This window comes from Uloborus diversus, chromosome 2 (assembly GCF_026930045.1).
Source record: "Uloborus diversus isolate 005 chromosome 2, Udiv.v.3.1, whole genome shotgun sequence".
NCBI classification, from domain to species: Eukaryota; Metazoa; Arthropoda; class Arachnida; order Araneae; family Uloboridae; genus Uloborus; species Uloborus diversus.
In genome coordinates this window covers 186,822,083-186,836,796 of record NC_072732.1, presented here as the reverse complement: position 1 = coordinate 186,836,796, position 14,714 = coordinate 186,822,083, and the positions used below count along the sequence as shown (strand labels likewise).

General features: G+C 31.9%; 1 protein-coding gene across 1 annotated transcript in view; it reads left to right on the top strand.

The window, feature by feature from the left end:
* LOC129216205 (protein ROP-like) overlaps positions 1 to 14,714 on the top strand; it is a 28,208-nt gene that overhangs the window by 2,714 nt on the left and 10,780 nt on the right. Inside the window, exons 3-10 of the mRNA XM_054850390.1 lie at positions 3,399 to 3,475; positions 4,243 to 4,318; positions 4,394 to 4,497; positions 5,959 to 6,104; positions 6,541 to 6,625; positions 8,678 to 8,922; positions 10,276 to 10,486; positions 10,588 to 10,726. Of these exons, the coding sequence (XP_054706365.1) occupies positions 3,399 to 3,475; positions 4,243 to 4,318; positions 4,394 to 4,497; positions 5,959 to 6,104; positions 6,541 to 6,625; positions 8,678 to 8,922; positions 10,276 to 10,486; positions 10,588 to 10,726 (1,083 nt within the window). The remainder of the gene's footprint in view (positions 1 to 3,398; positions 3,476 to 4,242; positions 4,319 to 4,393; positions 4,498 to 5,958; positions 6,105 to 6,540; positions 6,626 to 8,677; positions 8,923 to 10,275; positions 10,487 to 10,587; positions 10,727 to 14,714) is intronic.

Genomic DNA, 14,714 nt, shown 5'->3' with positions numbered 1-14,714 from the left:
GAAGAAAAAAAGAGCTTCTCCCCCCCCCCCCCCCCCTCCTAGCCAATATAGATGTAACTTTGCAGAAAAGTAATATATGACTTAATCCTTCCGAAACCCAGTCTAATAAAAGTGTTACTTCCAAAGCTCTGGAAGTAGCACTTTTATATTCCCAGACATCATTTAACACAATTTTAGTTAACATCAATATTGTCTCATGTATATTCAATAATTGATTCTTCTTTTGATTTTTGAAAAATAATTGTGTACTAATGGTTAATTCTTATTACTGTTTTCAATTAAAGATGATTTATCAATTAAAATCAATTTAATATGTTATATTGATCTTTAAACTTTATATTTTTCACTCTACACACAAAAGAGAATTAGGTAGTTATAACGAAATTAGTTTAACTGTTAATTAAACAAATTGCTAAAATTTGTTATAATTTTAGTATATATTACTAAAATTATAACAAATGTTGTTTGAATTATGCAATCCAACGTGCCCCACCCGGCAGACCAACGTACCCCACCTGTGGGGCACGTTGGTCCACTTTACTAGATTCCTTAAAAAAATTAACCTAAAAATTTTTTATCATTTCAACATTTCCAAAAAAATCTGTGGTGTTGAGAATTGTTTAGGGAAACTTATTGTAGTAAATCAAACTATTCATTAAATATTTTGATGAGACAAAAAATGATAAGTAAAAAAGCGGACCAACATGCCCCGCCTCCCCTTATGTTGGTTCGGAAGCCATGTATCTGTTTTATGTTGATATTTTTGATATAGTAAGATAATGTAGTGTGCACACCCTGTATGGACACATTTACTGCATATATGTGTATCGTTTGATAATCGTTACATAATGTCGGTGTTCAACATTGGTTCTCTTCAAAATTTTCAGATAAACTAATAGGAAAAGTTCACCTCTTACTTTCGTGGATACAAGAATGAAAGCAAAAAGCATTATCCGACTAAAAATTTTATCTACTCACTGTATATTGTTTTTCATTCCAGCTGATAAATTTGAGTGCACAGATACTTTATGTTTGATTTTGTTATGATATTGGTTTGCAGTGATATTTTAGTGATACTGACTAAAAGAAGTTATTGTTACTGTGTTTAGTTTATTACATTGTGCCAAATATATACCTACAATAGAATTGTTGACTGGGTAGCATTTTGACCTTCCAATTACATCATTATGGCATATTTTGACTTAACCTTTTCTCAATGCCTGGGAGGACTTATATCCAAAAAGTTTATGCTGTAAAATCTAGGGGGTTCTATCCAAGACATAGAACAAGCAATATTTAAGAATTTGATTTAAGTTAAATATGCAAGACAATAATCACTTTCTCACAATGTGGTTAAAACAAAATAAAGTGACATTCCATTAGAACATTGATTTGAAACTTCCAGTTCATTGATGCTAACAAAAAAAAAAATTTTAAGACATAAAATATGCAGTTTGGAACTAAAATTTGAATTTAGCCAATGAAAAAAAGTTGAGGCAAACTTTTATGAATGTGCGAATTGACCAAACTTAATAAAATTTAAAATTGTCTATAAACTCAGTGGTACATAAAAGATGTTTGGGGAAATTTGTTGGCCTGCTGTCAATGATTGGTGTCCTGCTCCTGGTAAAATAAAAATGTCCAAAAGTGAGAATACCTTTAAGCCATAATATAGCAATTTTCACATTATACTGTTAATTTTTATTAAGGTTCTTTGATGCCAAGAATGTTACAGTGAATTTATGATCAAAATTTTTATTACTATGTTTATAGTGAATTTATCTTATGGGATTCTATCGCCAATGATTATTTTGGTGACAAATCCAAAAATTGTTGCCAAATTTTATTTAATGTTATGTAGTGTATTCAATGAATAGAATACTGTCTCTAAAGATAAATAAATAACTTTGTGCTGAATAGTAAAGTCAGACCAAACAAAGAGGACTATCTGCCAACTTTGATTGATTCCATTTATAAAAAACTTTCAAATAAATCCCAAACTAATGTTCTTAACCGAACCTTCATCAGAAAGAATTTGGTTGTTTTGCCATTCTTTCCATCTGTAAGCTATCAGGTTGCTAGATTCTAAAACGTTTCCAATTCCAGGTGGTGTTCTCTCCTATTAATAAACTTTCATTCTCTTCTCTTAAAGATCCTATTCACCCTCTTAATTGTTGTGGAATTTATAGAATTAATTGTAGTTGTAAACTTGCCTATATTGGACAGACTCGGCGTGCTTTAAAAATTCGCTTGAAAGAGCATCAAAATTATGTGAAAAAACAACAATTAAATAAGTCTAGTATTGCTCAACATTGTTGGGATTCGAATCACTCTTTTGATTTTAACTCTTATCAGATTATCCAAAAATGCCCCAATTCATCAGATCTTGACTTTTGGGAATCCTTTCATATTTTGAGGAACAGTTCTAACTTAGTTAACGATCTTAGTGCAGTTCCATATTTTTCTAACATTTGGCTCCCATATCTTTAATACTGTCCTTTCCCCATCCCCCCCCCCCCCAATTCATCAGATCTTGACTTTTGGGAATCCTTTCATATTTTGAGGAACAGTTCTAACTTAGTTAACGATCTTAGTGCAGTTCCATATTTTTCTAACATTTGGCTCCCATATCTTTAATGCTGTCCTTTCCCCATTTCCCCCCCCCCCCCTTTTTTTCCCCACTCATTTTTATCTATCTTCCTTTGTTTATTTTTTCTTTTTTGTCTTGATTGACACCCTCCCCCCCCCCCCCCCAATGTTCTTCTATTTATCTTTATTTTTCCTTTTTTCGAATATTTTTGTTTCTGTTTATTTTATTTCATGGTTTTCCATTCTGCTTTTCCTTTTTTGCGGTTCACGGTTACTGACAATTTCTTTTCTTTTTGTTTAAGCTTCGGCTTAATCCTTGTCCAATTGAATTCTTTCTTTCTGGGTTCGTACCTAAGAGAAGCTCCTGGCCTTTGCTTGCATTCCTATTGGTTCCTGATCGGTTTATAACTTTGTCATTGGTGTTTGGCTAATCCGCTGTTTTTATCTTTTAAGCTGCATGCTTATCTGCTCTTGGCTTTTGTCGGATGTCTTTTCATCCATAAGCTCATTATTTTTTGCATTGAAAAAGGCGTTCCCTGTAACGCCGAAACATGTGTCTGCTGTAATTTACAAATTTGTGCTTCTACTTATGTTGTTTGGTCTGACTTTACTGTCTCTAAAGTTCATGTTGGTGCCAAAAAAAAAAAGTCAAAAATTTTTATTTACTATGCAATATAAAGAAATTTTCCTATGAAATGCCGTCACACTGGTTCATGTTCGCAATTTGTTAGAAAGTTGTCTACAAAGCATAAGGTCTAAATCCATATTGTACTGTACAGTAATGAATCACTTTCTTATTTCATTTGCAGTTGTTGAAGATATAGAAAAGATTCGTGAACCTCTGCCGAACATGGAATCTATATACTTGATAACTCCAACAGATAAAGTAATTATTATATTCCTTTTATACTGATTTTTAAATCCTTAAATTGTCATTTAATTTGTACTGTTCCTATGATTTTAAATTATTCCATTCAGGGTCTCTAAAAATTCAACAGAAAAAAAATGCTCCTTGATCCTCAAAATTATACCGTAAGAAAATTCTGCTTGAGAAAATAAACCCTGCCAAACAAATGCATTATTTATCTCATGTGTATGAGTGTATGCTGCATCTTTAAAGTATACGTACAAGTGTTTGTATTTTATACTTTCTAAAATTATACTTTGTTATCTGATTTGTTAAGATTAGTCTTTGGCTAAGACTTCTGAAATAAGGCTAATTTACCGCCTTATAATTTGAAATTCCTAGCGCGGGCCCTGCAATTAAATATACTTAACTCCTTAGTATAAACATAACCCCTTTTTTCCCCCCAAACGTTAGTCACTTCTGTAGATATTGCGCTGATTGTTTTAAAGAAATTGTTCTGATTGGATGTATGAATAGTTTTATCATATTGTGTATATCAGAGATTCCCAAACCTTTTTTAATATGCAGCACTCTTTGAAAAATCAAAATTTTCTCAAGGCACGCTTAGCCTATCTCTGTTATATTTTATGCATTTATTTCATGGGCATTTCGAGGAACCCCTCACCTCCCTATGGCACTCCAGGGTGCTGCAGCATCCACTTTGAGAACCCCCAGTACATATCATATTCAATAAATTGCAAACTTTTAAACTGGTTAATCATTCTTTTTCTTTTCTATGTATATAGTCTGTTGAAAGATTGATGAGAGACTTCTCTGTCACTCGGAATATGTATCGTTATGCTCATATTTTCTTCACTGAGGGTAAGTTTTATTTTAACTCAAATTTTGTGCATAAAGTATATTATTTGCTTTCATAATGTATTGTTGATTTTTAAGCTTGTCCTGATGAGTTATTCAATGAATTGTGCAAGTCTCCCACTGCGAAATATATAAAGACATTGAAAGAAATCAACATTGCCTTTCTACCTTATGAATCTCAGGTAGGAAAAGAACTGAAAGCCTTTTATTCCATGTGACACTCAAAAAAACCTTATAACTTGCCCGTTCCCTTTCCTGGTTCTTTAACTGTGTATTAATAATTGAATTTTGTGAATGAAATATACATGTTGCTCTTATTAACCTTCTACTGCAAAAATTATTTCCTGTTGAAAACATCGTATGCACAGAATTTTAAAAGATATTCAACACATTTAAGGTAGATTTTTTTTATAATGTATTTAATAGGTTTGTGATTTATTTAAATATTAACTTGTATGAATACCAACAACCTAAATGTAAAGCAACCATACTGCAACACTCAAATCACACTGGTCAACAAAGGAATAATGCTCTTATTGGGGAAATGTAATGCTGAACTTTGATGTGTGACCTCAGAATCATGGTGAACAGTAGAGAGTGAATATTAAATACTTGTCTTGAGCAAAGTTTTGCGTAACTTGTTTAATGTGTTTCTGTTAGCAAAAAATCATTTAGAGCATGAACTAGCTAACAGCTGATACCAGATGCAGCTAGGGGGGGGGATGGATGAGCAAAAATCCTCACCCCAAACTTTTGATTTTAACCAGGCATGTGCGGTAGCCCAAGCAAATACCCAAGCAGCTCTAATTCCCAATTATTACTTACACTTTATAAAATTTGTTTTAGTATATATGTATGTTTTCTGGAAAAAGATACTTTTATCCAATCAGCGACAATATCCAACATTTTCAACATCAGCGAAAGAAATACTTCGTTTAAAACATCTTGGTTTCATAGGAAATGCTTACTTCTTGAAATCTTCCCAAGCTTGGAACTTGCCTGCTTGGTTTCAAACCTGATGAGGTGCCTACAGCAGTCTCCCATCATTGGATAGGAGCAACGGCGATTATTCTTTATTCCTCCTAGTACATGGGTTCGATTTTTTTTGTAGTGTTTTTTTTTTTCTCTTTTCTTCGCCTGGAAATATGTGCTTCGAGGAAATCGCTGTTTGTGGGACTAATTAATGTTTTTTAAACTTGATTTCGGTGAAAGTAAAGGTAAGAAAAAACATATAATTCACACTTTCTGTTTTTTATGAGCATAAAAATATGAAATGAAAATTATTTTTGGAGTGCCCAAGCTCTGCTTGGTTTTCATGAGCAGACCACATGTCATCGATTTTAACACACATTGCCAATTCTAATATTGTATAAAATGATTGATATTGTTCTTAGATAGTGTATAGATATTGACATTAAAGTTTAAGGATTAGGATATCCTTTCATAGTTTAAAAGTATAATTTAAGTGTGTTGGCTGATTTCATTCCAACATGTTTTGATCAGTTTTGAAGCTATTCTATTTCATTCTTTGATGTTTAATAAGACTCCTCCCCCAGCCCCCTGTGTATAAGCAAATACACAACAGAGCATGAGGACCATATTTGCTATGTTAAGTATAAAACAAGGGAATTTTGATTTTCTAGATCTTCTCTCTGGACTTTCCAGAAACGTTTCCTCTGTATTTTAACCCTTCAAAAGCTTCTCATTCAGCCAACCTTGAGCGAATCGCCGAGCAAATTGCGACTGTGTGTGCAACTCTTGGAGAGTATCCAAATCTTAGGTACCGAATGTAAGTATTGACGCTTTTCAATTTTAACCGACACATAAAAATAAATTTTCCATTAAATCTGTTATTGAACTTTAATTTTTAAATACTATGAAAATTATGTTTTCTCAATCTGATAAAATTATAATAATCTTAGGTAACTCGGTAAATATTGTTCAATTCCCCCCCCCCCCCCCACACACACATATTGCATACAGTTGGTATTGAATAAAATAGGGAAACGCAAAATGATAAAAAAAGTAGTGCGAAATCAATATACTATATAAATGTATTTGAATATCACTCTTTCAAACAAATGCAAATAAACAATAACGAATTTCATCTTTATATATGTTAATATGTTATGAAATCATATATATATATATATATATATATTTTAATGTGCTGTTTTATATCATCAACAAAAACCCTATTTATGTTTCTCAATTTAATTTTTAAGTGACTTTGAAAGGAATGTGGAACTTGCCCAAATGATTCAACAAAAACTGGATGCTTATAAAGCAGATGAGCCTACCATGGGAGAAGTATGCTTCATAATTTCTTTCTCATTTGTATTTGATTTTCACTATTCATTATTTGTTTTAATTTAAAAAATGTAGTTTTGTTTATTAGCTGGGAAAATTTTGATCCTTTTTCTCTTTGTGCAGATATGCATTCTCTAACCACTTAAGTGTATAAAGCTTAAAGTCTTTAAATTGCAGATATCAAAGTGTTGAATTGATTGCAAAGTGATGCAATCAATAAATAAGTTTTTTTATTTTTTAACTTTTTTTTTAACTTGAATTCTTAATGTATGGTTTACAAAATTCAAATAAATTAAAATAATTTCATTCAAGATGTAAAAAAAAAAATCTTTGTTTAAGGAAAGTAGGTTTTCTTGAGTGCAATTGCTTAAATAAACAAGTTTTGGAATTGAAAGAAGCATTATTACAAAAAAATAATCAAAGATTTTCAAAATACCATATACAAACTAAATATGTAGATAATGTATGTCTAATTCCCAACATTCAAGGTGGTTTTAATTTAGAAAAATCAAGTAAGCTCCTTTCATAAATTGTGTTGCAATAAGTAAGCCTAAGATAAAAGATTATCGAACAACATTTTAAAGCACAAATTAGCAGTATGCTTAAAAACATTTGTTCTATGTTTTATTTTTCAGGCACCATGGTATAAATTTAATTCTAAAAGAGGACTTGATGACATTTGCTCCTCTCAATTCAAAATTGTGCAAAGTGTTCAATGTAATTCATATGTAATCAGAATAGCAAATTAACTTTTCGAAATTAAGATCAAATTTTAATGCTTTGCTCGTAATTTTTATTTTATGCTTTAAAATTAAATAAAAAAAAAACTATGCTGGGATTTTTTCTTTGATTGCAAGAAAGTGTTGAATATTCTATTAGAAAAAAAGGGGGGGAGAGTGCTATTAATAATCTTGCAAAAAGTGAAATCAAGCGAAAACAAAGTTTGTAAGAGTTGTAGAGTAAAATAGTTTTTTATACACAGGTTAAAAACATTTTTTAGTTTTCATTTTAGTGAGTTTCAAATAAAGTATAAGTTGTATATTTTTTTAAACATTATTCAGCGTTAGAAATCGGTAAAAAATCTTACTGGTCCCTCGGACCAGTCAAAATGAATATGTACTGGTCCTCAAACAACACCACTAATCCGCTTTAAATTAAACACTAAATATTTTTTTTTATTTGTACCAAAAAATTACTTACGCTTTATAATGATTACACTTATTACGTTTTAGCTCATTGATAAAACACTTAACTGCAAAATTACTGTACTGTGAATACAGTTCAAAATGATGAACATAATATTAAATAACGTGTGAATTTGAACACTAAATATTTAATAAGAATGCAAAACAGATAAGCAACAAAGTATAAAACATTTTTCTTCTGATGAGGATTTTTTATTATACTTTAATGTTTCAAAATTTAAAATTTTTAATGGGCAATTGGCTATAAACTTTTAAATCTGGAATCTTAAACTGCCAAGTATACAGTCTGAAAACCAATTTCATTAAACAACACTTAAAATGTGCTACCAAAACTTTGTGAACTTAATTTGACCATTTTTACTTCGTTTCAGGACGTTATTTTTCCCTCCAAGTGTGAGTAAAACGTAAATGTGTGATTTAAAATTATATAAAACTTTAAAATTAGATAAAATTTTTGAAAATAAAATTAACTGTAAAAGAAGTCAACTAACGGTTTGACTAATAAATAGCTAAACATTGGCTAAGTTAATGCTTTTGGATTTTTTCTAGCAGAGTGTGATCAAAAATAGCTAGCAGTTGGTGGTCCCATGGACCACTGATTATTTTCTTATAGTGGTTCGAGGCAGGTTTCACTGGTCTGGGACCAGTGGACCAGCAGTAATTTCTATCGCTGCATTATTTGTATACAGTAATTTGTTGCTGCACTATTATTTCAAACTCTTGTTGGTACTGCATCTAAAATATATGTAGTTCAAAAATCTGTAAACATTGACTGTAATTCCAAGCTATGCAAATTTCACAGCGTATTTGATATATCTTTTTCAAAATTTCACTTTATTTTAATTAGGGACCAGAAAAGATGAGATCTCAGCTGCTTATTCTTGATAGAGGTTTTGATTGTGTTTCTCCATTACTGCATGAGTTGACATTTCAAGCAATGGCATATGACCTTCTTCCCATACAAAATGACGTTTACAAATTTGAGACATCCACTGGGCCTGATGTTAATGTAAAGGAAAAAGAAGTTCTGTTAGATGAAAATGATGACTTGTGGGTGGAACTACGACATCAGCACATTGCAATTGTTTCTACGTAAGTGTACTTTCATTACTAGTCACTGTTTAATAGTTTTTCTGATGCTTTTGGGGAAATAAAATTGTCTGACTTCAAAATTTAAAAGTCGTTATTTTGTTATACAATGTTGTATTATTCCTTGCGTGCAGGACCCAATCATAAAAGCATGATTCCGTTAAAGAAGTAAATTTTTCAACATTTATTTATAGTCTGCATATCTTAAAGGATGTGCAGTCAGGGCATCAGTAACAAAACAGTCTGTGTAAATTTCACAGGGATGCATTCCAACGTCAGTACTTTTATCCCTACCTTTCAGTACAAAACTTCAGCCTTGCCATATGTTGTTGTATAGCGTAGATGTGCATGTATGATGTTTAATCCTTTAGTATCTGAGTGATGGTAAGCTTTGCTTTTAAGCTTGCAAAACACTTTACTTAAATAAATTTATGTTTTTGTATTAACATTACAAAAATATAGGAAGATTAAAAGCTGGTCACTTTTTCTTGTGCTTTTAGGTTTATAAAATTGTTTTACCAATGTAAATGAAAATTATAGTGCTGAAATAAAATTTATAACAATTGCTGATTCTTTTACTCCTTTTTACATAGTAAAAGAAGTATTGTATTCACAAAAAAAATTTCACTTAAATATTGGCCTAAATTTTTGTTTTATTCACCTTCTAATGAATGTCGAGTTGTTTTTTCGGTCTGACCACACATACCTAAGAATGTATGGACGTACGAAATATCCATTTTGACGATCCCGAAAATGATTGCCATGAGTTTTTTCATGCTGTAAAAAATATTTGGTATGTAGACTCTTGGTTGGGTCTAGTTGTGCACCTTCCCTTTTGGTTGCATTTGATTTTTCCAAAAGGAATCTTTTTCCCCCTTTTGGTTAAAATCATTTTTAATTTCAGTGCAAACTCAAGTGATGTAAATCTTAGCGATATATCGCCTAGCTTTTGGTAGCCAAGTTGTGTTGCCATTAGCGGTTTTTTTCCCCCCAAACATGGTTTCAATTTGGCACTTTTGGCAATATTTAAAGAGTTATCCATTGAATCACGTTAAAGTTGTCGATATTGGGAAAAAATAATTTCTGTAAAACACTTTTTTGCATCTGTTCGTAAAATATTAGAGGTAAAAATGTTTTAAATGTTTCTTGTTTATTCCAAGGCACTATTATCATTAAATTGGCATAAAAGAAAGTTATGTGGAGCGTCATCAGCTCTTTTTTTTTTTTTTTTTTTCAATCTACTTTTTGTGGTGTGCTTCTTAATTAATTTTAGTTTTTATATCCAATTATTTTCATTTAGCTTTTAAAATAATTTCTTTTGTTTTAGTTAAAATATTAATTTTCTGAAATTTATAGGAGTGTTACAAAGCAATTGAAAACTTTCATTGAAAGCAAGAGAATGGCTGCATCGACAGATAAAGCCAGCTTCAAAGATTTGTCTGTAATGATCAAAAAAATGCCTCAGTATCAGAAAGAGTTGAGCAAATATTCAACATATTTACATTTAGCTGAGGATTGCATGAAATGTTATCAAGGAAATGTGGATAAACTTTGTAAAGTTGAACAGGTAAAGTATTTCTAAATCTTTCTTCTCATTGGAACCCCACCCAGAAGGTTATTTCTGGCTATGCTACTAACCACTAATATACACCTTTTTAACTATTGCAGGATTTAGCTATGGGCACGGATGCAGAAGGAGAGAAAATAAAAGATCCAATGAGAAACATTGTTCCAATTCTCTTAGATGGTGCAGTGAGCACATTTGATAAAATACGCATAATATTGCTCTACATACTGTCAAAAAATGGTATATATCTTTCATGTTATTAGCAATCACTTGACCAATATCATAAAATTAATTTTACAATACTGCCGTGCCACACGCTCAAGTTGTTTCTGCAGCTGAGTTCAAAATGAAAAATAGCCTTTTAAAGTTTTAGGCCTCCATTCACTTGATTCAGATGCCACTTTTTCATATATTTTTTTTAATATTTCCCATTCACAAATGACCATAAAACATTGTATTTAGTTTCAAAAAACCACCTAGTGACCATAATTGAATTTTGATAAAAAGGTGCTGACGTGCAGATAAGACGTAGTTCTCATGCTCAATTTGAATTTAATTTCTCCTTTTGATTTTAAATATAACAGTGTGTTCAATTTTAAAGTTACTTTTAATCGAACACACTGTTTACAATTAAACACAACGATTTAAAATTTACTTTCAAATTGTTTTTGTTGACATGGGAAAACGCATAAAGGAATGAAAATTACTAAACGAAGAATTACAAGCGTAGCGTATACTGACACCCTGGCTGCGAAATGCCTTTTTTCTTTTTCTTTTTTGCCCCTTTTCATTTTTTTTTTTTCGATGTCATAAAAACTCTTGAACCTGTGAAGTATTATGGTGCAAACCGCAAATTCATACCACAATTTGTTGGTTTTCTATGAATATTTTAAATGTGTCAAGGACTTTTTTGGACACACTGTATATTTTTCTGCTTTTAAAGTAGAATTGCTGAGAAAGGAAAATAGAGATCTACTTTTGAAATACGGGAAAAAAAGCGTCCGCTATAACTTAGATGCCAGCCTAGGGTCAAACTCTGTTCACGAATTCTGATTGTTTAAATCGAAGAATGTTCAGTGTGAGGCAATATGGACGGAGTGCTGGTATTTCTAGTTCGTTTAGCAATTTTACTCTGGAATCTGAATTTTGTGCCAAGCAATTGCAACAAATTTTTGACATTCTGGAAACCTCATAACTAACACTGATTTCTTGACGAAAGCACAACTTTTTCTTGGGATGTCTCATATTTTTGAGAGACTTGAATAACGCATAAATATTGAAATAATGACACAGCATATAACTCGAACATTTCATTACCATGTTTTTAGCTCTTGTGCAAATAGCAATTGAGCAACACCAACGATTTTGAAATCGGTGGAGCTTGTTTGTAATGGTTAACCAAATAACACCAATATTTAAAATATTACATAGGAATATGAACAAATAATACTTTATTGTGGAATTTGTTGGTGAAAAAAATTCCTTTGTTTTTTTTTGTTTTTTTTTTTGCATTAAAAAAGAGAAAAATAAAGAAAAGCTTTACATGCTATGCAGCAATATTTATGGAAAAAAAAGAAATCTTTAATGTGGAGAAAATTTGTAGTTTTTAAACCTCATATCTGAATTTTATTTTTTCTATTATTTAGCGATGTTTTATGTCTTCTCTTGATAAACTGTATCATTTTTATGGAATTGTTCTATTGGCTATGAACTGAATTTTATATTTTTGACTTACAAATAAAAGTTATAAACGTACATTAGGGTGGCCCTTAGCTATAGGGTATTTTTCGAAAGTTAAAATTTTATTGCTCCCAACCTCTTATCTTGTTCCAATGAATAATAAAGCAGGCTGTGTAAAATTTCTCTTCATTTGGACAATTTCTAGGGGTGCCGCAAACGACTTGAAGTTCAGCAAATCCTAGAAATCTCGTGCTTTTTTAACAATATTTAATTTTTCTTTACTAACACAACAGCTTTTAGAGGATAAATACATTTTATTATGACAAACAATTTCTACAGAACCAAAACACAGCGGGAACAAGCGAATGTTCAACATTATTTTTTCCTAAGTGAGGATTTAGTAGCAGTAGGGTATCTTTTGCGATCTTCAGCAACAATTTGTAAAACAAATTGTTTTTCATTTTCATCTTTTGTAAGAATATTGTTGTATTCCTGAATTAGTTTGACCCCTCTTTCTGCAGCATCATTCACAACAATTATTTTATCAAGTTTTTCCTTTCCACTTGTGTAACCAGGGTCATCTTTCCAAGTTGAAGGGTCTTTGTTGAGAAAATCAGAACTTACAGAAAATCGGGTGAGGAAATGTTTTGTAACAGGTGTCACAAAAGATGAAAATTCGTTGTTAATAAACTTAGAAAAATTGTTTTGATGTGGAATGTATCTCTTTTGTTGGTTTTCTGCTTCTTGCAATTCTTCATCTTTATCTGCTTCCAACATAATTTGTGCCATGTTTCTCTTAACCGAGGTTGGAACATTATCATCAAATAAGGATAGAGCCATAGTTTCAGGAGCTAAGTACCAGAGATGTTTTGAAAATTTTTTGAGAGCAACAATACTGATTTCTGTATCAATATCCTGGTAATCGATCAGTTGACGCATAAATAGGAAATCGTGATATGGAGCTTTAACTGCTTCCGGGGAGAGAAACCAAGATCGAACGTAGACTCGAGCAAGAAAAATACATATTCTTCTTAAAGAGTTCTTCTCCCTTTCAGATAAGGGAAACTGATCCTGAAATAAGTAAATCTTGAGTGCATAAATGGACTTTGACATCCACCTAGCATGACTTACAGCTCCTGGCTTACGAAATGATATTCCACACTTTGGAATCCCACCAAGAAATATCATACTTAATTCCAACAGTTCTCGGTAATCATCGCGCTGTTGTTTCCGAGCTGAAAGGTGTTGATCAAGAAATTCGAGCATGGTTGCACGAATATCATGAGGTACTTCATTGCTACCAGTGGTATAATTTTTTTTGTCGAGTTTTGTCCAAGTTTCTTTAAATCTTTTGAAAAGTGGCATGTCTGGACCAGAAGTTGCACTCATTAGAGAGTCAAAACATCCCTTTAAAACTAACTAAAAAATGTGATGACGACAAGGAAGGTACAGCAGATCACGATCAAACAATTTTTCTAGATTAATACAGGCACCATTTATTCGGCCTGTGTTGCTGGCTGTTGTATCACAGCAAAGTGCTTGAATTTTATCGTTTAATCCCCACTTTTCAACTGCTTCATAAATAGCCATGGCTTGTTCTTCTCCTGATGAGGATGGGATTTCAGGAACTCCCAACATTTGCTCCTTGCCTTGGAAAGTTACTATTATTGCCAGTCTGTCAGTTTTTTCGACTCCTGCAAGTGTTGGGAGCAATTTTCCATCCCAGTGTAAGACAAGCTCTTGGCAATCATTTAAATTAAATTTTTTCTGAATTTCCGCATGTCTTCTCTAAATTTCTTTCGGAGGCGTTGAAGAGAAGTTCGATTAATGATCAGGTCTTTAGTATCAAGTCCAAATGCTTCTGCAGCAGCTACCAGTATGTAAATTCCATTTCTATCTGTGATTTTACATCTATCAAAAACTTCAGATAGACGAGGAGTAAAAAAATGCAATGTACCTCTAGTTTCTGCGTAAGTCGTACTGTCCGTACTCTCAAGTGTGTCTATATCAGTTTCTGGTAATTGTTTATCAATGACAGAAGAAGGGCTGCTACTGTCGTCAAAACCGTCACTGCTTGGGTTGCTTGAAACTATATCATAAGATGTGTCGACTAATTGTCGTTCCATTTCTTCATAAGTTCGTTTCTTTCGGGCAACTTCTGTTCTGTTTTTCTTTGATTTCCTTTCTTCTTTTTGTGTTAATTTTAGGTCAACACCAACCATAAAGCCCGGTCTTCCTTTTTGGCGCTGAAGAATTAGAAATTTCCTATCTTCTTCAATTTTGATGTCTTCTAAAGCATTTGCATGAGCAATATCGAAGAGATCGTCCATAATTTCTTCAAAAGAATCTCTTCTCATTTTTCCTTTCCCTGAAGTTCTCGAAAAACTTTTCTGCAAATGTTTCCATTCATCATGGAGTTTGACTAACTTGTCAACGCAGTGATCCGTTCTTTTAGTGTGAATTCTTGCCTTTTGCCAAAAAACAGATACTTCTTGAATCACTAATGTTGCACTTTCTTTTTTTGTCATATTTACAACTTTTATATTGT